Source organism: Manacus candei, unplaced genomic scaffold (genome assembly GCF_025592945.1).
Source record: "Manacus candei isolate 608988 ecotype Guabito, Panama unplaced genomic scaffold, ASM2559294v1 h1tg000076l, whole genome shotgun sequence".
Lineage (NCBI taxonomy): Eukaryota > Metazoa > Chordata > Aves > Passeriformes > Pipridae > Manacus > Manacus candei.
In genome coordinates, this window is record NW_026138124.1 from 10,877,848 (window position 1) to 10,903,137 (window position 25,290).

Below are 25,290 nucleotides of genomic sequence, written 5' to 3' on the forward strand. Positions count from 1 at the left end.
CCAACTCTCCCTTTGGTTCCATCGGGATGGAGGAGAGCTGGTGACACGGAGCAGAGATGTCAATGTTTCTCTGCAGCGTTGCAGCCATTAATGTGTTTAGGACATGAATATTTATAAGCAGGGATGTAATATTAAAAACATACACATATAAAATATTAACATGGCACATGTCATCGCTGCAATCCAAACAGACAGGTGTGACTGATGGCGTGCACTGATAGGTCTGTAAATGGTAAATAATATTAACTAATGAACCTTTGCAGCCCTCACGTGAAGTTTAGAAGCAAATATTTGCTTAAAAATCGCTCCAAACCTCTTTTGTGCAGCTACTGCTCCCCCCAATACTCTGGAGAAAATAAACACTCTGCCATCAAGGGTTAAATCTCTCCTCCTTGCCAAGCCTGGGTCCCTGGGAGGAATTTCACGGTGAGGGAACGGTGTGGAGCCAGCGCTTCCCGCAAAACAACCGCACTCTCTGGAGTCCCATTTATGAAGTGATACAGCTGACAGGGGAATAAAAGCCCGTCTCATCTCGGAAAGCAATAACAATAACACTGCCTCCATTTATAGCTTATGTCACATTTTCCATCCAAAGCCCTTAAAGCACTTTATGCTCTAAAAAAACATCAACGCCGTGTCTGTGGATGCTTCCCCAAAATCTACGGGTCAAACCTGCTGGAGCAACTCTCCCTTAGCCCCATCCTCCTAAAAGCACAACTCTGTGAGCTCCCTCTGAGCTGTTCTAACGACGTTCGGTGCGATCACCAGGCTGCTGCCAAGAAAAGCTACCCTCAAAACGACCAAATTAGGCAATTATTTCTATATATTTTAACTACTCTTTACTCAAAACTGCCTGGGGATGTATTTTTAAATGCACATGACCTTGCCTGGCTTGAGGAAGATGGCGATAAACAAATAATTGCAGCTACTTAATTATATTTATATCTCATCTATAAAAATGTCAATTATAACTTCAGAGATCAGCTCCAGAACTGAGGTTCTGGCAGCTGGACAAAACACAAAAGGCTATTTTTCCTCCTCAGAAAAGCCTCCTCCTTTGCCAAGGCACAGCCAATATCTCACTAACAGCATCACTCCTGTCTCTTCCAATAAACACAACCATTATGCCAACTGCTTCCACCTGGACAATTACTTTCATGCACTGAAATCTGCTACATGGACACAGAGCAGACATGAAGCTCGACCCTCACCGTCCTCCTCGAGAGCAGAGCCGGTGGGAAGGATGGGAGAGCCCTCGTGCTCCTGGTTTTGGTGGGATGGGGGGCACAAAACTTTCAGTCAGAGTCCTGCAGATTCAGACCAAACCCCAGCCTTGGGCACACCAGTCTCCACGTGTCTGCAATGCCACGTGAGGGTGGGCACCCCCCTGGAAGAGGCTGGTTAGAGACCCAAAGGGGTGCTCACCCACCATCCAGCCCCTGCCTGGGGCACCCTCCTCACAGGCACAGGGAAACAAGGACAACTCTGCAACAACTGTGAAAACTGAGCAACCCCAAAGCTCTGCCACAACCAGCGCCCGTTCTTGGGAGATGCTTCAACCCCCAACATGGAGAACGATGCCTGTATCCTGCAGACAGCCTGCTGTTCCTTAATTCTGTTTAGTTTTAAGATTAAAGAAGTCCAAATCACACGTTGTCACTTCCCTCCTCTCTCTGCTGCCATCCCGAGCCGTGCAAGAGGGTTAATTGATATGAAAATAACTCTGGGGGCTGGACAGCTTTGAAAAACACATAGTATTACACTCAATACCTGCAATTACAGCTTGGGGGATTCAGTCACTCAAAATCTTGGGCTTTTTGCAAGTCTAAGACATGGGGCTGTGGTGATGCAGGTCCTGGACAGCTTCTGGGGTGGCTGATGGCTGCAGGCACACACCAACAACAGACACTGGTGGGGAGCAGCCAGGGCTGGGACCGAGAGCACCCCACTGAGATGTGGAACCAAGCCCCTTCCAGTGCCTAAAGGGGCTCCAAGAGAGTTGGAGAGGGACTTTGGACAAGGGGGAATGGCTTCCCACTGCCAGAGGGCAGTGTTAGATGGGATATTGGGAGGAAATTTTCCCCTGTGGGTGAGGCCCAGGCACAGGTTGCCCGGAGAAGCTGTGGCTGCCCCATCCCTGGAAGTGTTCAAAAGTCAGGCTGGATGGAGCTCTGAGCAATCTGGTCTATGGAAGGTGTCCCTGCCCATGACAGGGGCTTGGAACATGATTATCTCTGAAGTCTCTTCCAACCCAAACCATTCTATGCTTAACAGTGGCAGAGAGGGGAGGAAGGAGAGCTGCTGAACTGATTTATCAGGGGATGCTCCACTCCATTTTCCTTTCCACAAAACAAACAGCCTGGAAGGGCTGAGCCCACTCCTTCACCCCTCAAGTTCACAGACTTTGATCTAACCCTCCTTTCCTCCCTCTTCCTCCTCAAGCAGCCCACTGTGTCCTGCTTTGCTGGACACAACCCCCCAGGCTCTGCCAGGCCCAAGGGCACAGCACCCGCCCCGGCTCCACAGCACATTGATATGCTCCCTGGAGCTCCCCTCCATAATGAAGTTAGAAGGACATCATCATCCTGCCAGGCTCCCTCCACCCCCGAAGATCAATAACTAATGCTGAACTCCAGATTTTATCTGCACTTTGCAAGGGTAACAAAATAACACCACCCTCTTTTTTTTTTTTTCTCTCCTTTCCAATTACTGAATCCTTTCAAGATTGACCAGTAATTTTCAGCTCTATGAAATTTTAGGCAGCGAAGAAAGTGATGAAAGTGATCTGCCAGAATGCTGGGAGAACTTTTGCGTGTGGTTTTCAGAGAAGTGCAGAAGTACAGTACAGGGTACAGAAACAGAGGATCATCAGCACTTTCTTTCCAAGAAGAAATGGCATCTTTACTAAACTGGCTCAGGGATACTTGTCTTCCAAGTGCAGGTTCTTTGCATTCCCACTATCACAGCTCAGTGGCCAAGCCAGGAGAACCCTTGGAAGGAGATATGCCAGTGATCCTAGGCACTGCTTTACCTGCAATACTCCAAAAATTAACCACCCCTTCAGTTAAATACTCCCAGATTTTGCACCCTGCCTTTAATATGGCTGAACAGATCGGCATGAAACACAACAGCTCTTATTTTTCTTATTTTCCTTTGAGAACATCCAGGAACAGACACTAAAAAAGATGTCAGCAGAGGCACAGCCCGGCCAGCCTGAAGGCATTTTTAAGGTTATAGAATCATAAAATTGTCAAGGTTGGAGAAGATCATCAAGTCCATCATAGAGGCAAAGTGTTCCATCCAAGGCATGAAATTTTATTTTGGGTAGGGTTTTCAAGCAAGGGTGAGCAGTTATGAAAACCCCTCTCTCTGCCTGGTTCAATCCCTGCATTTCCACCAACCAGTGCTGGTCCTGCGTGTGCAGGCAAGTTACACACTCCCCAAATAAACACCAGGAGCAACACACACGTGCCAGAATTATGTCAACAAACCCTCTCAATTTGCTTGCAAGGAAATCTCCCTCGCCTCCTAGCAGTGAATTTTAATCCTTTTCCCCTCCCATGCCCAGGATGATTATTCCAGGCATAGACTAACGACAGCAAACCACAGCGGATATTTTATCTGCCATTTCTCTTTCCCGTGGCTAATTTGAAGATACAGATTGCAACCCACAAGTGGTTTTAAGAATTGCCATTAACACTGTTGCTGCACAGTACAGCATTTTAAATGTGCTTCCAACACAATCAGAACGCCACAATTTGTAAAATCTGGGCTGATTTTATCGAAGATCGAGGCGGCAGAACTCGCTTCATCACCACAGCCCTGAGCCAGTTCATTAGCCTGATTAGCTGTAGCTACCTGTGCAGAGCAGGAAAAAATGCCAGAAAAGACTGGATAAATTCAAGTGTGAAGATCAAGAGGACTCTTACTCTGCCTTTTACACTCAATTCCTCTTTCCACCTGTACTTGGCAGAGGTAAAGACTCTGAGCTCAGACCTTTCTGCCCCTCAGCACCGTCCAGGCTTCACCCACTCACAGGAATTCTGGCTAATCCCAGCAAATAAGCAGCATTGTCCTTCAACCAGCAATAGGTAAGCCTGTTCCCTGGGATACAGCCTCCCAAACAGAGCTGAGATTCCTGGGGGCCAGAGAACTCCCTTCTTTGCCAGGAGTGGGGAGGGAGGCTCAAGCAAGTGGGACAGACCCAGGTATTAACTCTGGTGGAGCATGGGGAGTGTGGGTAACATCACCTCCACCCAAGGGCATTCTGAAGCCTGCTTGTGATCTTTTGGGGCTCTTAGTCCCTCCCCCCTTAGTTCTCATGCAGGAGCTTATACCAGGATGCCAGCATGGATCAAAATGTCATGGCTTTCATGTAGGAAAAACAGACTATAAAAAAAAATTAGCCAACAAAATAAATCCACAGAATTTCTGGGGGGGGGAAAAAAAAGATGATGTTGCCTCTCATTTTCAACACACAGTGGGGGGAAAAAGACCTTTGTGGAAAAACCAAAAGGTTTCACAGCAAGTAAGGTGCCCCCCACACCTGCAGCCCTCAACTTCAGCAGTTACAGACCTTTTCTCCAGGTAAGTCAGTGAAAAGGTGCTTCTGGAAGAGGAATCCGTCCTCTGGGGCTCATTACCCAGGTTCACACCTGATCACAGGGTCCCTGGCACACTGCTCCAACCTCCCCTCCGAGCACAGAAACGCTGAACCAGGGCTGTCAGAGCAGAGCTCAGCACCAGCAGAGCACAGACACCAACATTCCCAGTGCCCTCCCGCCTCGGGAAGTGCTTACGGCAGCACAGAGCCACTGGCAGGGGACAGAGCAGGGGTCACCTTGGGGAAGGTGGGGAGAGACAAACATCCTGCCTGCAGGAAGCACAGGAAGGACTCACACACCACTGCTCTGCTCTGATGTCCCTGCAGAGTCTCCTGCTCACCCCAGCACTGGAGCCTGGTCAGGGCAGGCACAAGGTGTTAGGAGAACACCAGTGGGCTGGAACAGGGCTTGGGCAGGCACAGCCAAGTGGGAACCAAACTCCGGGATTTGGGACATTTCAGCAAATGGAGACTGTGCCTGTCTGTCTCAGGCCAAACCTGCTGAGTGTGTCCCTGGCTGGGACTAGAGTCCCCCCCCCAAAACTCCATATCAGGCAGCTTTTAAATGCAATAAACAAGGTGCCAAGATCCTGAATGGAGAAGGGTATTTATGGCCTGGTTAAGGGTGGTTTTGCACAGATGGGTGGAAAATTCCCTGGATATAAAAGGAAGTTGCCGTGGGTTGAACTTTCCAAACTATATAAAAGTTTTGAACAGATCCCTTTTACACAGATGGGCCCTGGCTGTTCACACACCTTCCCTGCCTCGAATGAGCTTATCTTCCTAAGCAAGTCTTTTGCTTGCTGTGGTTGCATTTTCCAGGGTATTACAATCCCTGACTTCAGAGAGGGATCAGTGCCTGGGAGGGAGGGAATGCTATCCCAGAGGTTTCTCTGGCTCACTCAGTCATCCACACAAACCGAGTTTCTTGTTACAGCAAATCTCAGAGCCGTGAGTGGCTCAGACAGCGCCGGGAGGTCAGTCAGGTCTCATGACCCTGTGCTGACACAAAGGTGAGGCAGCTCCCTGGCCAGGCACAGGCTCCTTCCCACCCTCTGGCAGCCTCCCCAAACCACTCAAAGCAGCAAACATATCCGTGCCCCAGAGAGCCACCAGATCAATCCAGAGCCCCCAAAGAGGCCGGAGTGTGAGAGGCCACGGGCAGAGCTGGCACTGCCGTCAGCGCCGTCACACAGGGGCAGGAGTCAAACACACCACGCTGAAAATCTACCTCGGTCAGAGAGGGGGGAACAGGGTCCTGGAGCCTGTCCCCAGAGCAGCTCCTGGTGCAGCTGTGAGAGCCCAGGCACATTCCCTGCTCCCAGGGGGATGCAGTGCTGCCAGTGCTGGCTGCCGGGAGCTCCGCGGCTGCTGCGGCGGGAACGCGAACGGCTCCCCGAGAGACGGAGCAGAGTCATTTATTTCCACTGAAAGGAATGGCCATAACAGTGAAAATAACCCTCAGCTCGTTTTCACAGAACTGTACAAGCGATGATGAAACCTCATCTCTCTCGTGAAATATGTGGAGGGAAATTCCTGGAGATCCTGCTTGTTCTGAGCTACACCACCGGAGGACGAGCAGTCCTCACTCAGCTCCAGGACTCCAGTACGCCTGAAATCCCAGCAGAGGGGTTATCACCTTAATTTCCTGGTGTTTCAGCTTAACTGGCCTTATGCCCAGCTTAACTAATGCCAGCCACCTCAGAACAAACCCACTGCTTCCCAGCAGCCTCAGCACAACCAGCTCCATGGGCTTTACTCTCTCCAGGGAGCCTGACAATGGTCCTCCCAAAGTCATTGGACTGAGCAGAAAAGCCATTTCTAACAAAAAAATCCTTCCTCTGCAACCTCCAGGACAGAGGAATTTAGCACCATGGATTTAGCCACCAAATCACCACACTGACACAGACTTTTGGCTGTTCTCTCTTACCTCTATGCCTGTTGGTCGTCTTGTCAAACATTAGCATGGCGTCCTCTACCTGCAAGACAAAGAGGGGAGATTTGTGCTTTAACACACCACTGAGGGCTGGAACACACGACACACACACCAGGACGGGGGACACGGGCAGGAGCAGCCTCCATGGAGCAGATTTCCCTGATTTCAGCCAGTCAGTTCCTCATTTTGGAAACCTGGTGCTTTCACCCCCCATCCTGGCTGACACCTGATCCTAAAGCAGAAAAGTGAACACTAAAAGTGTCCACCCTAAAAAGTCAAATAGCTGAGCAGTTCTTCCATCTCACACCAATCCCTGGCTGTGCCTCATTTCCCTTTTGTAGGGAGATAAGGAAGGGCCAAGAGAGGAACCGTGGATACAAATCAAGCCCATGACTTCTCCAAAACAGAGTCACTGTCTTGGCTGAGAGTTAGGAGGTTAGAAAGAGGTACGAGCAGGGTAAAATCTGGTCAGCCAAGGAAGGTATTCAGAGGTTTTCAAAAGGACTTTTGAAAAGCTGGAGGAAAGAGGGGAGAGGGAGGAGGGAGAAAGTTTAATTCGCATCAGGCTCGGCATTTCCACTTCAGAAGAGAGATGACTGATGAAACGTATTGAAGTGCAACCAAATTGCTTTCAACTTTCATTAGGATTTGCATGATTTATTCCACCTCCATTTAATCTGGGCAGCCACACCTAAAATTTTACACTTACTGCAGGAGGATGTTGCGCTGGGGTTGATTTCCCAGCATTATCACACTTTGGGCTGCTGCTCTGAGGCTGCAGGAGGGGGGGCAGGTGGGTCCCACGCACCACCAGACACGTCCTGGGCAAGCTCCGAGAAGAAATTACAGACTTGCAACTCCCTGTTGTAAACTCAATGCTGATGAAAACCTGTAACCATTCAACTGTAGAAGGTGTTGCAGGAAGGGAGAAGATCTTTAAGGAAAAGGTTTTATCCTTTACAAGTCTCCACTCCTTGCCTGGGGGACGGGTTTGGGATTTTTTGTTTGCTTGTTTGGGGTTTTTTGATTTTTTTTTCCCCCACCAGTAATTTTTAGGTACTTACTTGTGTTTATATTCTGGCTTTCTATAAATCATTTGTTTTAGCTAAGTGAATTACAATGCAGTTACACACTCTGCTCACTTCACACAGTGCCACCAAAGGGTCCACCTGTCCCCCCAACCATCCTCTTAGGCAGGGGACAAACATTCAGCCTACGACTGTGCAAAATTACCATCTCAGCCTTGGCTGGCCAGAGAGAGTTTGAGAAGGCAGTAAAAACAAAGTCTGAACTTCTCTTAACTACAGGACAGAAATATTTTCCAGGAAATAGTGAAAAGATACAGCGCAGCAAAACCTTACATGATGCCTAAAATTCATCTGAAAACCTGTCTCTGGTTAACTTGTTCTTAACTTTTCAGTCAGAATGACTTTCAAAGAGTGTTAGTGATGGACTGAGGAGGTGCAGAACAGCAGATCTCCAGATCCCCATCATGACTGAGACCTAAAGATGCTGATGCACTGAAAAATCCAAAGCGCATTAAGCACGGAGCCGTTTGTCCCTCTGTCTGTCTTCCCTCTGAGGAGGAAAACTCACCAGGATGAGCAATCCCAGGAGGGAGATAAGGACTGTGCTGCCCTTCACCCTGCCACCGCTGCTTATCTCTGCTCCACGGCTACATTTGCTCAGCAATCTTTATTTTTCATTCTCACAGGTCTTGGCCTCACTGGAACCAAAAATTACATGTTGCACCTCCTGCTGTTTCCTGGGGCATCGCAGCTCCCGCGCCTGGACCTGGCGTGTGCCACCCACCCCCTGTCCCCACTCCATCACTGCTGCAAAAGGTTTAACCTGGGACTCTTCCCATGTAACTTTTCTGCCTCAAATCCCATCCCAGAGCCCAGAGAGCTCCTGGATGACCAGGAGCAGAGACCCAGCAGCCAAGGGAGGTCCCATGTCCCCTGACCAAGAGGCTGATGCTGTGTGTAGGCTCTCCAGGCTGGACCCACACTGAAAGGGCTGTCCTGCCAAAACAACACCTCCTCCTGAGAGGACATTACTGGGGACTTCCAAAAAGGCTGTGTGTTGGTGTCAGGGGGAGAAGCCTTTTCAGATGAGGCTGTGACTCTGCCCTCACTGTAGCATGGCTGTGTCTCAGCCCAAGGTCTCCCAACCCCTTGGGCTCAGCTGCAGCAGCACAACTTGAACCTCTTATGCAGCCACATCCTGCTCCTCCAAGGGCTGCCAGGGCAGAGGAGGGACTGGTCCTGGCACCAGGACTGAGCACTGAAGGGTGGGGAGCTCTGAGTGCAGCTCCTGGCTGCACTGGCATCTGCAGTTCCATTCCCTTCTCCCACCTGTAGAACGCTCCCCCAGGGACACACGTCCTCTGGGCAGACACCACTTTGTGCCATGTGTACCAAGGCCCCCTTCACTGGAATGATGATCTTGGCAGAGATCTTTTTTATGCAAATAGATCCCTATTAGCAGTAACAAGCACAGGCTGCATGGACTAACCCTGCATGGGCTAACCCAGCAGGTTTCCAGTGTGCTGGCTGGGACCCCGAGGAGCACAGGAATCCCGGAGCAGGCGCTTCGCCCCTCCGGCACTGACCCCTACTCCTGGGATCAGGCCCGGGCAGCAGCCCCCTGCAAAAGGGTCAGCCCTGCCAGTCCACAGATCAAACCTGCACGGGGGAAGCTGCTCTGTAGCCGAGTTCAGACATGGCCCGTGTGTGCCTTGAAGAAAAAATAATCAGTGGGGTGTTCTTTGAGCCAGCTGGTGCCCTTTCAACAATGTCTAATTGGTTATCTTTTCTCTTTCCTAAGGTCAGAACATTTTATCTCCGTCTCTGCCCTTTCTGAGCTTACCCCACCCTGCGTTATTTTTTAGGGCAGCCATTGTAGCAGAAGAATAGCCTCTTTCCTCCATAGTCCGGTGACACAATGAGACTTCTTGAAACCTCCTGAATAGATAAAGTGCAGCGGCAAAAGGAAAATTCTATTAACGCTTTGCAAAATAAAACATCTAAGAGCTGGTTAGACAAGCAGGAGAAGAAAAATCAATATGGAGAGGGCGGCGTGCTTAGAAAAACTTTTCACCAGTCGCAAAAAGGTGGCGAGGGTATGGGAGGGAGGGGGGGGGAAGAAACTTATTAATGCAGAAAACCCATCAATGGTATGGAAATCTGGCAGAACAGCAAGAACTCAAACTAGAAGAATTTGAATATACAAAGGGCTGAATAGAATGAGCAAACCACACTGCCTCACACACACAGCCCGTTTCTCACGGTTCTCTGTGAAGCAAACACAAGCGGCTTGTTCAAGTTTTCATCAAGGAGAAATAAGGGACACAGTCAAGGTAACCGGCAGTAAACCCTGTAGTAAGCAAATTGATCCCTGTTTCAGGGGAAGGGAAAAAAAACAACCCACAGCCGAAACTCAAGTGCATTCAGGAGCTGTGGCTGCCCAAGTTAACCCCCTCCTCCAACCTGCTCGCCCAGAATTTTAAAGATGCTCAACTGCAAGTTTTCTGGGTCTCAGCTCAAAACACGCAGCTCACATCTTGCTTACAAAAGAAAAGGGAGGTTTTTCCAGGGATAGAAGCGAGACTGGAAGACAGAACTGCCGCCTACAAACCTTGGCCTTTACCCCACGTGCTGCCAGCCAGCCCATCCCCGGGGCACAGCAGAACCAGCCCCCAGCAAAGCCCTGGATTCCCCAGTGCAGGTGTGGGAGGCTGAGCCACCTCCACCCAGCACACTTGGGAGCCAGCTGGCAACCCAAAACCTCAACCTGTTTTAGATGTAGTAAGGTTTGATATGGAGGCTTTAAAGGAGCTGCTTAATCTGGACTAATTCTGGCCATGAAGTGAGAGTGTGCTACAAAATGAACAGTCTTAGCACTTGTAAATAAAAAGAAGAAAACAAAGCCCTCCCAGCAAACACCGGTTACAAATGGACACTTCAGCCCCACAGACTCCCCTGTCCCAGCACAGCCCATACATACAGCCAATGCAGACCCAGTTTCTTATATAAAGCCCAACTAATGGGCTTCAGTTTATTTAACTTCTTTTTTTTTCCAATCCACTTGGGGCTCTGAGAAAAGGAAGGGCTCTACCACTTCATTACTCACTGCCTGGAAGGAGGAATAGGGGAGAATAGGAGGATAGAAAAAAAACCTGGAGGAGCCAAAGGCTTTAATAATCCTAACAGTTCTCAGGGTTATTTAAAATATGCCCAACCACTTCACAAAAGGCTCCACGGAGATAAATGTATTTGATTTTCTTCCACTTTAATGGAGGCATACATTTAAAGCAACAAAACCAGGGTGACCTAAATAAAATGACTATTAATTGTGCTCAGAAAGGCTCTGAATTTAATGCAAGTGATCTAGCCCAGGAACACACAGCATTCTCCAGTCACAGCTCCCACTTTCCTCTTTGGGATTTTCAACTCCTCTGTTCCACGGGGCAGCAGGAGCTGCTCAGACCCAGCACAGTCCATGGCTGCTCTCACTGTAATGAACAGGCTGAGTCCCCTGCAGAGCCAAGCAGTGGTTCCAGAACATTCTGGAGGATGGTGCTGCCACCAAAAGCTTGAGTGACCAAACCAGGATGTTTTTCTGGAAAACTTTACACCTCATCTTGTATTTCTCCAACTGCATGATGTGCACATGGACCCGGCAGACCCAAAAGATGCTCCATGGACACACACCTTGTGAACCCAACACTCATGTACAAGGGGCCTCTGTGCACAGGAGCAACACCAGCCACCATTCCACATCTCCACGTTCTGTTTTCTCCATTTGAATGGAGAAAAACCTCCACAATGGAACTACCATAACTACACCGAGTGGACACACACTTTATGCCTCACACTCCTCATCCAGCCCAGGGAGGTTTTTCCTGATCCAAACCCTGAGTTTCTGACACACACAGAAGACGCCAAGATGCTCCTGCACTCTCCCTGAGTGTCCCCCCAGGATGGAGGGGTTGTTGTTTCCAATGCTCCCAGCAGATTTGGCACTATGTTCTCCATCCCTCCAATGTAAAGAAGAATTAGGGCAGAGAAATGGAATTACACAGGCAATGGAACACGGGCAATTCCAGTCGGGTCCAGGGGGGGAAGGAATTACCAAAGGATGACATTCAACCCCCCACGGTTGGGCTGTGCTTCTACTCCCTCGATCCCCGACTTGTGAACTTTACAGATCTATCACTTCTTCTGGTCTCCCAAGAAAATTGTGCTGGATATTCAGGTCTAATTCCTCAAATTATTTATCCACACTGCACAACTCCTCCAATATTTTGCTTTCTGAAGCAGAAAAACCTCTTAGCTGCTAGTAAACTGTCAGGTGTTGTTATTTTAAATGCGCGTGTGAAATCTAAGCGCTGGCAACGCGCTCCTGCAGATTTACAACCTCCCCCCACATAAATTAAGACAAATGCCTATTGCACGCCAGACAGTCTGAAATGGCTCTCCTACACCAGGCCTCTGGGCTTGACTACAACAGAATTAAACAGAGAAATAAACACTTGAACCTCTCCTCCTCTTTCTGTCATGCCCACCTCTGTCCTCCCCACGTGGCTCTGTCCCCTGCCCAAAGGCACCCCCAGGCAGCCCTGATCATCACCCAGGTGCCTCCAGCACTGTGTCCCAGCACACCAGAGCACAGCACTCCAACCCAGGGCGTGGTTGCTCCCTGTTCCACCACCCCACCACACTCATCCCACCCTGGCCAACGCTCCAGGGAGCAAAGAGGGGACCTCCAGGCTGGAAGCACTACTCCAGCCCCGTGAGGTAGCCCTGGTTCCCAGCTGCCTGCTGAGGGATTCACCTCCTCTGCAGACCAGGCATGATTTGGGTCATGCTCCCAGGGGGCTGCAGGCACAGGGAGGGCTCCCTGGCTGAGCAGTTCCCAGTGTGCCGTGGTGGCTGACACACTGTGCACCGTGATAACAATCAATGCCACACTGTGCAAGCACAAATTCCAGTGCTAGCAATTTTTTCCCCCCAGCAGTCAAGGCTTTAAAAAGTCTTCTTCAGCAATTATAGCTAATAAAACTACAATTTTATTCAACACACACATATCATTGTAACTAATTTTGCTCCGTCAGGGCTGAAATTAAAACAGTCATTCAATCACATTAATCTCAGGGCTTGCTCACCAGCCGTGACATGGCAAAGAGCATCCCCAACACTTGCCAAAAAGCACCGTGGCTACTGCTGGACTTCAAAATGCTCCTGCAAATCACGAACACGTTACTCAACACTTACTCTACCAAGGGGGATGTAAGAATGACTAATGCTCTCCAGAAAAAACAGCTTTCCACAGCAGGACAAATTAAACATGACTCCATAGACGATTTCTCATTAATTCCTTCTCTGGCATTAATAATATGAAGTATTGATGAAAGCAAAGCTCTGCCATGTTCACATCAGGTTATAAACCATGTGAGGACTCTAGGAGTGCTCCTTTACCTGCTGTCTTGGTTGAGAGCTTCCCTGGTCCCCACCAGATTTCCAGTACACATTACCCAACACCACCAACAGGGAAGACAAGGTTCCTGCAAAAAAATACCAAACCAAACCCCAACCAACAAACGAACAACTCAGAAACACAAAGACACTTCTTTCTTCAGCATCAGAGGCTGCTGTGCCACTGCAGGACCCGCAGCAGAGAAGGGGATGAGAAGAGGAAGGAAAAGAAGGCAGACCAGTGCCATTAAGGGTCTTCTACAGCAGAGTGGCTGGCATTGGATAAACTCCCAGGGACATTTCTCCCAAATGGATAATACATCCACACAGCCAGGACCAGAACCAGGGAGAGGCACTGGGGTCCCTACAAGAAAATGGGACACAGACCAAACCACTCCGGGAGGCAGCTCATCACTCCTCTGGGCACGAGCAGCTCCTCTCCCGCAAGGTCTCCCTCATCTCCCAGTTCCCTGCAACACCAGGTACTGCAGGGCTGCCTCTCACTATGGAAATCAGCTGAAGACAGTAGTGACACAGAGAGCCAAGCAGGCCACGGGAGCTGCCCTGTCCCGGCCGCAGGGCACGCGCTGCTCGCTGCGCTTTTAGGGGACAGAAAAGCTGCCTCGTCAGAGCAGAGCAGAGCAGAGCAGAGCGAGCCCCGGGCCCGGTGATCTCTGCAATCAAGTCCTGCAGCAGCTCTAATTGCCCAGAACAATCCATGCCCGCCAGCACACGGGCAGCTGTCCCCTGGGTCTCCTTAGCTTGACGGAAAATAGGTTCCAGGGCTGCATTTCTGGAATGGAATAGGAGAGTCAGAGGAGCCGATACGAGGCCACGGCTTGGAGAGCGCGCGGGAGCCAGAGAGACACCCCTGGTCCTCCAGCCCTTCTCCCAGGTTGTGCTGCACCTAATGAACCTCCAGCTGCACTTCAGTGCTCTGAGATCCTGAGGGAAGAGGGTACAGGGGGTACACACCCTGCAGCAAGAACCTGAGACTCGACTCCATGAGGTCCCTACAAGACACAAACCCCAAGGAACGGGCTAAGAACAACTCTCCAGATGCTGTGCTGTTACAGCTCTGTGTCCGTGGAGAACTGCACCAACAAACTTCAAATCTCACTGCAGAGGAGCAGAGTCTCGCTGAGAATGGGCAGAGGTGGCACTGCCCAAAGGCTCATGGCCTCAGTGTTGCTGGGGACAAAATGCCATTATCCAGGACCTCCTGTGTGCCTGAAATAGCTCTGGATGGTGACAGAGATGACAAATGTCATATAAGCAAAGCAAGGGCTGCCACAATGACCCATTTTGTATCACTCACCTGGCTAAAAACAGATGTGCCACAGCAGCTAAAATCAGTCATTCAATCTGAAACTGGGGTTAAATCAAGGAGCTCCCGCTGCCACCCTTTGCCAGAGAGGCAAGAACAGAATCCAGTTCCAAACATCTGCTGGAAAGCATCCAGACTCCCTTACAAACATTTAATTCACCCTGCCTCAAAACATCCTTGTGTTTTACCCATCTAACAGACAAGGAAGAGGGTGGGACTACAAGGGAAATTGAGTTACAGGCATTCTAGTGACCCACACATGGCCCCAGAGCCAAGCACCATCCTGGAACTCTGCCTTCCCTTCCCTGCTGGCACCAGGAGATCCACCTCCCACACTCAGCCTTCTCCATCTCTTTATTTGAGTCCCTCATCTTCCTGTACCTGTGCACAGGCACATATCATGCATCCTTTTCTACAAACTTCCCCAACTGAGTAACTTTGGAACAAGGTTTTCTTGTGGGATCCACAACTGAAAGAAAACCTGAGCCCCATGGTCCTGCTCCAGCCCTGTCCCCTCACTGCCTGCCTGAAGGAGTCACCACCAGATAAAAACCCAAGGCAAACCCACACAAACCACTTTTTAAACGCATACACCGTAACCTTAAGCTACTCTTTTGGTGCTCACATGGGAGCTGTGGGGCTTTACAGGTTTAAGCTTCCGATGCTGAAAGGCAGGGAAACTTCTGCTCTTTGAAAAGCAAACGCTGAGAGCTCCAGGTAACCACATCACTCAGCTGAAGCTTAAATATATCAAATATCACTAAAGCTCGAGGGAGCTCAGCTCCTTTACTCCCTCAGGTGCTCTCAGGCCACGTCTCCCCACCCAGGTAAATGCCCGGAGGGTGTGGGCAGGGAGAGGAGCCCTGTCCTCCTGCCAGCAGGGCGATGCCGTGGTGGGGGCACAGGAGGAACGTTGCTCCTTCGGCACTGCAGCCAGCCAGGTGCGAGGCGCTGGGTGATTTTCCTTTCACGGAACATTAGCCGCCGTCAGCAGAAATAATTCTTACTCCCTTCACGGTGCTCGTTTGCATATTAGCACTGCAAAGTTGCAATCTGTTTTCTTTTCCAAACAATACTTCGGAGGTGCTGCCCGCCAGGCCCGGCCAGCGCCGGTTTTGGAAACGCTGAGGCTGTGTCAGCCCCAGAGAGAGAAGAGGCAGCTTCCTCTCCTGATGGGTTTTAGCCACACCAAACAATATCACTGCCTGAAAAGCCAAATTTAAACACAGGTCCTCCTGTCTGGCTGCAGCAAGAGGGACGTTGTCATTTCATTTAATTACAGCATCCCTTCAGGCTCTGCCTCTCTCCTTGCTTTGCTGCAGTTTTAGATTGGATATTAGGAAAAAAATCCTTCCCTGGGAGGGTGGGGAGGCCCTGGCACAGGTTGCCCAGAGAAGCTGTGGCTGCCCCATCCCTGGAAGTGCCCAAGGCCAGGTTGGACGGGGCTTGGAGCAACCTGGGCTAGTGGAAGGTGTCCCTGCCCATGGCAGGGGGTGGAACTGGATGATCTTTAAGGGTCCCTTCCAACCCAGGTCATTCTGGGATTCTATGAATAACCTGTAGATTTTCACTGAGTGCCCTAAAGCCATACAGTGAAATCCAGCTCAGAGCCTCCCTTGCTATCAAGAACACTGAGAAAAACTCTATTCACAAGAAACCCAGGGTGTTTTCACAGATGCCTTTGCAGCAGAGTCCCAGGGCAGGCTGGACTCAAGGATACAGATCTGATTAAGAGACATCCTGAGCACAGTAACAGGATCGAGTTTAAAGAGCTTCCTGCTGCCCTTTCGTAAATACCTGCTGAATAAGTGTGAAGATAAGACAAGGATTGCATTACGAGGCTTCCTGATGCATGAAGGGCTTTTTTATTGCCCAGAGTTTAAAAAAAAGGATGAACAATTGCCACAGTCAGCTAAAGGCTCAGCTGCAGAATCAAACTGCAGTTTATTAGCAAAGGAAAACTCATCTAAGTTCCTTTTGACTGTAATGAAAAAAGTTTCATTTTATTTCCTGCTGGATCCTTTTTCCTTTTATTGTTCTTTTCATATACTGACTTGCATATTAAGGAATATTTTTCCAGGGTTGTTTGGTCTAAATAGAACTCTCCTCCCTTGTATTTCAACTCAAAATCAAGCACAGCTTCCCTCTCTATATTTAGGGATTTTTTTAATTTATGGAAAAAAACACTGCCAACTCTTGCTGTGACAGGTGTTGCATGTTGCTGGACTCAAGAAGGTGCCAAATTGTTGGCTTGGGGGTTGAAGCCCACCCTCCACCCCCCCCTCCAGCAGACAGAGGACAGCAGCTGGACTGGTTGTGCCAGCGCAGCTCACTCCAAGCCCTGGACCTGTGCAGCCTGATGGCAAGCTGGGTGGTCAGAGAACTGTACTCACACTGAACTCATCACACTGATGATTTATAACTTTTAAAAAACAATTTTTAGGCTGTTGGAGCAGAGCCCCACCTCTCCTTGCACACACACAGACACACTGCCCGCTCCGGCAGCTCCCAGCATACGGGAGGCAAAAGCCATTTTCCCATTGCCACAAATTAATGATAAAACCAGGAGAAGACCAGTCCCTGACTCTGCTTTCACAACCTGCCTGGAAAGATGAGAGCTTTGCTCTGGCACTGAACACCCAGAGCTGGGAATGGGGATTTCCCTGGGCTTACAGCCCCTGCACATCCCTGCATCACCTGCACTACAGCGTGTTCAAGAGAGGAGAAATAACCTACGTGAAGTACTTGCTCTGATTTCTGCTGTTCAGGGGTTTGGACTCTTCTTTACCTCTTAAAATACACCAGCTGGTCGTGATGAGAGAGCAGGAGCCCAAAGCCACTTGATGGAATGAGTCTTTTAAGGCTGCTCACGGCAGAAATCATCATTACAGTAACTGGCAGCAATCGGCGCCGCTGCCCCGGCACCCGCGGGCCTGGGGCTCCCAAACGAGGAGCACGGGACATGAACTGCCACTGTGACCACTCAGGACCTGGGACACTCACTGTGTCAGCCTGGTCCCTCCATCTGAGCTCAATCAGGGCCCTCAGACAGGCTCCCAGGATGGGATTTTAATGTACCCCCTCCATTCCATTCCCTGCAGCTCCACCCCTTCCCATCTCCTCCGGTCAGGCTCCTGAGCGTGCCATAATAAATGCTGGGAAAGGCAATCCTCCAGGAGAGCAGGCTATTAAGGCTGAATACAATATTAAAAAGAAAGCAATTAGCAGTGCTGCTGTGCTGGGCACAGCTCCTCTCCCACCCTGGCCCTCGGATGCTGGTCCCGCTCTGCCCCGGTGTCATCCTGTTTGGAGAGGGACTGAATGCCCAGGAATGACGGGTATTGGTGGGTAAATTGAGTTTTACGCGTGTCAACAACGCAAAATCTCATCAGCTTGACAGAGTCTCACCCAGGCATCTGCAACCAAGGTTCAGCTGCAGTTTTTAATTACCCCTGGACAGCACAGGGATTACAGGCGTAATCACCGTACCCGGGATCCTGAAGCACATTACTACTCTTTGAAAGTCTACTGCAGAAAAAACAAGGGTTTCTGTCGTGAGGGGTTATTTTTTGTTGAAGTCATTCAACCTCCAGCAACTACTGACACCATCAAAGTGATTTCTGGGAGAAAGAAGTAATTTTCTTTAGTTTATAAATGAAAATTAAAGAAAAAAATCCTACTCCCCTATGCTTATTATCTGTGCAACAGGGATTCAAGGCACAGGCAGAGGGATAACTGTCCAAACAAATGCAAGATGGTTGAATAACACTTTACACATGAAAACGGCCCAAAGTTTCCCAAAGCTGTCATTTCCATCTGCCTCAGACCTGTGCCCATGGTGGGCACATGTACACATGCATGGCACGTGTGTCTTTTCTCCTGTCTACCCCAGGCTCCCCAGTGCCCAGATCCTGCCTCCCTGCAAACCCTTCCCGAGGGAAGCTCCCACCTTTTCACTCCTTTTTCTCTCCAGGTTCTGAAGAACAATCCCGCCCTCCCTCCTCCCCCTCCACGGGGCCCAACAGCTGCCTTTGAACGGTTTGTTTGAAACCTCTTGGCTTCAAACACTTTTTATTTCTTGCCCAAAAGCTATTTGAATGGATTATGTCCCAGTGATGAATCTCTCCTAGAAACGCGACAAGAGCCTCTTGAATCATGGCAAACAGGCCCGGTAAATCAAACAAACGGCAAAAACGGGCAAAGAGAGGATTTGGGTGTTAAGAACAAGGTGACAGGTCCACACATCCATCCCTCCTGACTGACAAGATGTCCTTCCGAGATGGAAGATGGATATTTTTTAACTTTGCTTCCCTGACTCCACATTATTACACCAAACCAGCGCCAGATACAATAATTAAGCCGCGATCTCGGCGGATTGTTCACAGTGATAATTCCACCTTTGTAATTCAGCTTCAAATAAACCCCCTTTGTTCTGTCTTATTACACAGATTCTGGTATCATTCAAGTATATTAACTGTAGCCTATTACTGTCACACAAAAATGCTCCCTGAGCCATAGCAAAAGGCTCCCCAGACAAAACTTTATGTCATGTTAATCCAAGCTTTAATAACGATGAGGATATATAACTGTATTCTAATTGTGCTTTGTTTCTGCATACGAAAACCAAAAAATATCAAAAGTGACAGAGGTAGCCTTCTTCCAACCCAGCACCAGCTCCTTGCTGGGATGGCTCTGCCTCCCTCCCTTCCCACTAAAAACAGTGGTGAGAAATTCCAGCCAAATCCCAGCTCGTGCCAAACCTGAGCCTAAGGCACAGAGGGAAACTGGGCTGGTGGTGCTAAGTGCTGCGGCTGCTACTGCAACAGAAATTAATACCCTCTAAAATAGCACTTAAACAGGGATAATCAGTATTATGGAAATTGTACATGTTTAATTCTTGAGTGTCTGCTGAAAACATTGCGTGATGAAGGACTGTGGGAAGCAGAATGTTCATTTTGGAGCCAAGGCTTAAAATAGCCAAAAGGGATAAAAAAAATGGGGAAAGAAAAGGAAAGAAAGAAAAATAACCTGGGAACAAGCAACGAAAAGACTCACAAATTTATAATTGGGCACTTCCAAGTGCCAGCTGCAAGCTGGGAAACGGATCTGAGAGAAAGTGGAAGGGTCTGTCCCACCCGACAAGGTTGAGGCAAATGTTCTCTACAGTGTTTTGCTAACCCACTTTTAAGTGCACTAGAAATTAGATTTATCCCCTCCCATAAGTAAGGTTACAGTGCTGATCTCGCAACCAGACCCACAGTGGGCTGGAGCCACCAGATTTTAACCTTGCTGTTCAGTTGGAGGACACGGGCCCCTTTGGACTCCTCCTTGTCCTCATACTCTGCTCATTTTCTACTGCAATCCTCCCCATTTTCTTCCTGTAAAATCTGCTTCAGTGCAGTAAATTCAAAGCTAACCCAATGAGAAGTAAAAATAAATAGGATCAAAATAAGCAGGGAAGAGGAAAGAGGGAGCAGTGACTTGTTCCAGGTCAGAAGGTGACAAATCAGGGACAGAAGTAAAACCAACACAGACCCTTGTGCAGGCCTCTTCCTCTTCCCCAGCACCTTAAGGCCAGGAGAATATGGGGAATGGAAACAAGTATTTTACGTTATTTGTTCCTGACTTTGAAGACTTAACTCCCATAAAGGGTCATTTTGTAATGTCATAAAAATGTTACATTAAACTCACAACCCAGGTGAGATTTTACAGCTCTCCTCATCAGGAGCTCTGCAAAACGCTCTGTCCCAGGACCCAAAGCTGCTGTCCAGCAGGATGCAGCCCCTGCAGCTCCTCTCCAGCCCCAAAACCTGGGGAAACACTATTTCCCATTACTTTTTAAGTAATAAATTATTGAGAAAAAAAAAGGCTGATTTCAGGAGCTGATGTATAGAGTTACTACAAATGGCTCCATCTGTCAGGTTTGGTGCTCCCTGGTCCCAGACAGTTTGTTTTACAGAGTCAGGCCCACTTCATCACTCCAAAGGTCAGATAAACCAGGAGAGTCAGAGGTTAAAGTTAAAAGTTACCAGCACACACAGAGCTCGGTCACTGGTGTTACTGGGATGTCAGAAGCAGCATCTGAAAGCAGGGAAGCTCAAAGAAAACGGGAGAACAAGTCAGATGGATGTACCTTGGAAAATAAAAGAACACACCCAATACCCTGAGAAGTTACCTCCTCTCAGTTCCTCCTTCACTGGGACTCTGATGTTCCACAACTCACCATCTCCACATCACAGGAGGCACCAAAAAATTCACCAGATCTTCAGTATAATACAGCAAAGGATTCATTAACCTGCTGACACTGCAGCTTCCTGGTTCCATATTTTGAGGTTGTTTTCTACAACATGTTTCAAAAATGAAAATGAACAGTCTTGTGTAAATCACAAGACTCCAGAAACTGGAGTATTCCAACAGGAAAAAAAAATATAAAAAAACCACTGAACAGCCTGAAACTCTTGATAAATTGTGAAATTTGGCAGCACCCATCTGACAATGTTTATTTTTTCCCCCCAAAGTTGTACTATGCTCAACATTAGATCAAAACAGTTTTCTTTGGCAGACACAGGTTCTGCTCTGCACTCCCCTTCTCCCTAACACACCATATGGACCATTCTTAATGAAATATATTTAGAAAGGGATAGTGAACCAGCTCAGCACTGGTTCTCTGCAAGTCAGGGACTAAAAAACATCATGCATTTTTGGAACTATCACTTTTGATTTATAAGTCCTTAAAAGTGCCGTCAGTAAGCCCAGATTAAAATACCAAATAAAGCTTTAGTGATAGAAAATACACCCCCCTACACACACATAAATATATAAAGTAAAATTGCTGCTATTTTTACAAGCTGCCTTTACTAAGTAGCACAATATAAAGAGCCCAGTGAAATGAGAAAAACTGTCTTGGACAGCTTCAATACAGAAGAGATAACAAGACAAGCATTCATGAAAAAGTGAGAGGTGTTTTCTTCTGCAGTGAGACAGGAAGGGCATTTCCAAGATTTCTAATATGCTCAGAGTAGGAGTACAATGCAAGGGTGTATCAAGCTGCAAAGGAAAACTGTACAGTGACAGAGAGGGGTTATTTGGGGAGTGAACTGACGGGACATTTACTGGTGGATGGTCAAGGGGAGCTGGGGCCAAACCCCAGGGCAGGTCAGCTCAGCCTCCAGGAAGGCACTGGGCACCCAAACACAGAAGGGCAAAGGAGAGGCTTTTTTTAGAATGACCAAATTATCCTCCCAGAGCCCAGCAACTCCCTTGGGATTTCTATTGACTTAAAGGAAATCTGCCAGTAATCCCATCAGCAGCAAAAAGGCAGGAGCCTCCACAGCACAACAGATCTTTTAATGAGCAAAGTGCTTTTATTTTGGGAGAAAGATCAGTGTCAAGTCACTTTTAGTTTTGCATTGCCTCTCTCCCTCTTCTTTCCTCCTCCTGGAGCAAGAGGCAGGATGGACAGGCATTATCTAAAAAAAATCTTGCAGCGTAATGTCAAGATCGATATGTTGACCTAACAAGTAATGCCAGCTTTAGTAGTGTCTTAATGATGTGATCATTATCTCCTTACCTGAGTGCAGCAGCACTTAGCACGTGGGCCAGCAGGAAGGCTGAGGACTGTGCAATGCAAAAGACCACAAACACTTCCATATACACACAGACTCCCTGCATTTGGTGTCTCTGGGGGGGGGGAAAATTAGCTCCCCATGCTCCCGAACATCCACAATGGGCTCAATTAACCAGGCACAGCAGAACAGATACCACTGCCATGGAAGAGTTGTTGTGTCCCTCTGGGAAGTGCAGCCTTACAGGTCATTTGTTCCAAAGTCTCCCAGATTTGCTTCAGTGGTTTAGAGATGCCTGGAACTTGTACAGAGCACGGAGGCAGCAGGGAGAAGGAGGATGCCAGCCTGGAGCCCTCACTCTCTGACTGAACAGACCTGGACTGTATGACCCAGTGGGTTTGCTCTCCTTCATCCCATTTTCCTGGGAAATACTCAGTATTTCTGCTAAGACATGATCACAGTATAAACCCTGTCTTGCCTGGCTGCTGTACCCAAGACAGCTTGGAAGACTCACACCTTCCAAAAACATTGGGTTTGCAATGAAATGGAGTCTTGGCCACATTTTAAAGTGTTTTACTTTACCCTCACAATCACCACAGATCAGTCAGGCCACCCATCACTCCTGGTGCCAGCCCTCTGCCCCAGCACAGCAACACTGGCCACTGGCACCATCAGTCTGAGGACCTTGGAAATTCCCAAGGAGTGAGGCTGCAATTGTCCAACAATGCCAGAATTACACAGAAACCCCTGAGAACAGCCCCTTGCAGCTCTGCAAAGAGCCAACAGAGAGAAGAGCCATCCCCTGACCACGGGAGAATCCTCCTGTGGCAACTGCCTCCAGCAGCAGCTGCCAAACACAAACCAAAGGGCACAACCAGCATCAGAACAGCCCCTGTCCTGTCACCACCCTACAGCCCCCACCAGTCCTGCTGGTTTGCCTGCAAGTTTCATGTCCCTGAAAGGCTGAAATTTGTATCTGACACTGGAGCATCCATCCTGCCCTCTGGAGCATCCACCCATTGAGCACCGGCACTGCTGCACACAGGAGGGTAACAAGGCAGTGGGGGTAAACACCTACAGCCTAGCAGGAACACAGGGGGGTTCTATCCATTAATAAGTGATTCCAAAGCACCCCAAAACCCCAGAGAAAACAATGTTCCCTCCTTGAAAACAGGAGCTGGAAGAAAATCCATTTTCCACAGGTAGGTCTTGCTGGCCCCAGCAATAGCAAAGGCAGGACCACGTAAGCAGGAATCACAGAATCATGGAATCACAGAACTGTTTGGGTTGGAAGGCACCTTAAAGATCATCTTGTTCCAACCTTCCACTAGATCAGGGAGGCAGCCCTGAAGTTGGCATTGAGATGTTGTGATTTGTCTGTCTCCAGGGACAGACCAGGCAGAGATGCCACTTAGACAAAGCACACATAAACAGATTTTGAGACTGAAATGTGTGATTTTTGGTCTAATTCCAAAAAACATACCTGGTGTGAAACACCTCTTTCAGTCGCCTGCTCTGGCTCTCCCTGGACAAGAGCAGATAAAGAGGCAATTTATCATCCAGCTGAAGGCTGTGCCACACACTGTCTGTCCTCCCCAAAGCTCCGTGAGCCCCACGGTTCCCAGGCTGACCTCCCTCCTGCACCCCGAGGTACCATAGCAACATGAAATTAGCACACACACAACTGCTAAATGAATAATTTACTGATTTCATAAGAACCTGACTTGCAATTTATAGTTCTATTATCCTTCATATCCATGTCTTTACTCCTTTTGTAAAAAGGCTGCAATCAAGCTAAATAACATTTGAAAATCTAATAAGCACATCCAGACTCTGTGCTCCGGGGCAAGGACACAGAGCCTCGTGTGCCACCTCCCGTGGTCACCGTGGGCTGGGCCCCTGGTCCCCTGCACCAGGGGCACGGGGAGGTGGCGGGGCCAGTACTCCTTTGCCTCCCTCACAGGTGAACGTTCCTCCCTTCCCAGCAATTCAGGCCCAATCAAGGAAGCTCCAAGCAGCATCCAGAAGTATCTCCATCTTCAATCTACCACCTGTCATTTCCCAGCCTGCAGCCAGTGAAGGGCAGCGTGGTACGTTCGGCTGCAATGACAACCGGGCACAAAACACATCCAGAAAGGCTCCTCCACCACTATCAGAGATGCCCTTCCAGTGACTCAACCACTTCTTGTCACTCATCCTCAATTTAAAAGATATTTATAAAGACAGTATGACAAGAGATTTATTTACAGCCTTATTCGTTTGGGTGGAACAGGTTAGGCTGTTGTTGCTGCAGCTCCCCAGCAGGACGGGTGTCCCCACTGCAGACACGCTGCACACACGGAGGGGCCGGAGATGCTGCAGATGCACCTTCCCAGCCCCTCACCCTGCGGAGAGGCAGCGGCTCAGAGAACTGACTGAACGTCCCCCGAGACGCTGCTAACCAAACATGCCCAGAGAGCAGGACAGCTTTCCTTTGATTGCTTTGTTTTCCAGGTTCTATTCCTACCGGAGAGCTGCTCCCGGGGTTTCGAAATGACGAGCAGCGCAGCTATTAAAAACAGCCCTGCTGAAGGAGGTGGAGATTTTCAAAGATAACTTCCCATGAGGAGTGTGGGTACGAAGCCCAGAGAGGATGGGGGAGGCAAATGCACTTCCCTTGAAGCCTGGCCTCACCTGCACCTCCCAAAAACTCATGCCAAGTGCCTGGGAGCCGGGAGCACAGGAAGGCACAGGCGCGGTGCCGGCACGGCCCGATGCCAACCCGGCACAAACACCTTCTCCTGTGAGCCCACAGGCATCCAACAGGCAAATCACTTGGAGATTACATTTTAAAAAAAGATGAAAGAAAGGGATAGCACAATATTATTTACTTGGTGTTTATGACCTGAAACAAAAACAGGGAGGAAATTCTCTTTATCATCACACAGGAGCCCTGGGTTTTTTAACGTGAGCTGGGCCAAGACCCAGCAGCTGCAATCCCTGACCACTCACACTGCAATCCCCAGGGATGCTCCCGAGTGCTCAGAGGACCAAAACAAGAGACTAAAGCTTGAATGGAAAAGGGTTGAAGTGGAAGAGCACAATATGGAAAAGTCTAAAAGCTGTCTTGTACAACAGAACTGTCCAAACAACACTGCTCTCTGCCAGGTTCCTTCATTTCCTGAACAACTGTGTAAATCAGTCACCTGCCACAGGGAAAAGAACAGGGTTGGAGCAGGGACTGAGAAACCAGCCCACAAGAACATGGAAGACCAAATGACAAAAACTAAGGGGAAAAAATTCACAACAGTGACCTGAGACAGTGAAGTCTTCTGCAGACATCCTTACAAATAACATCAAATCAATAAACCAACCTGCAAACCTCTCACACCAGGTTGAAC

At 48.9% G+C, this 25,290-nt stretch overlaps 1 protein-coding gene across 16 annotated transcripts in view; it reads right to left on the bottom strand.

Moving 5' to 3' along the window:
* The window catches only part of MSI2 (musashi RNA binding protein 2), a 222,373-nt gene that overhangs the window by 81,528 nt on the left and 115,555 nt on the right, over nucleotides 1-25,290 (bottom strand). For all 16 annotated transcript variants that reach the window (XM_051809443.1, XM_051809441.1, XM_051809433.1 and 13 more), the window contains exon 7: nucleotides 6,534-6,582. In XM_051809443.1, the coding sequence (XP_051665403.1) occupies nucleotides 6,534-6,582 (49 nt within the window). The remainder of the gene's footprint in view (nucleotides 1-6,533; nucleotides 6,583-25,290) is intronic.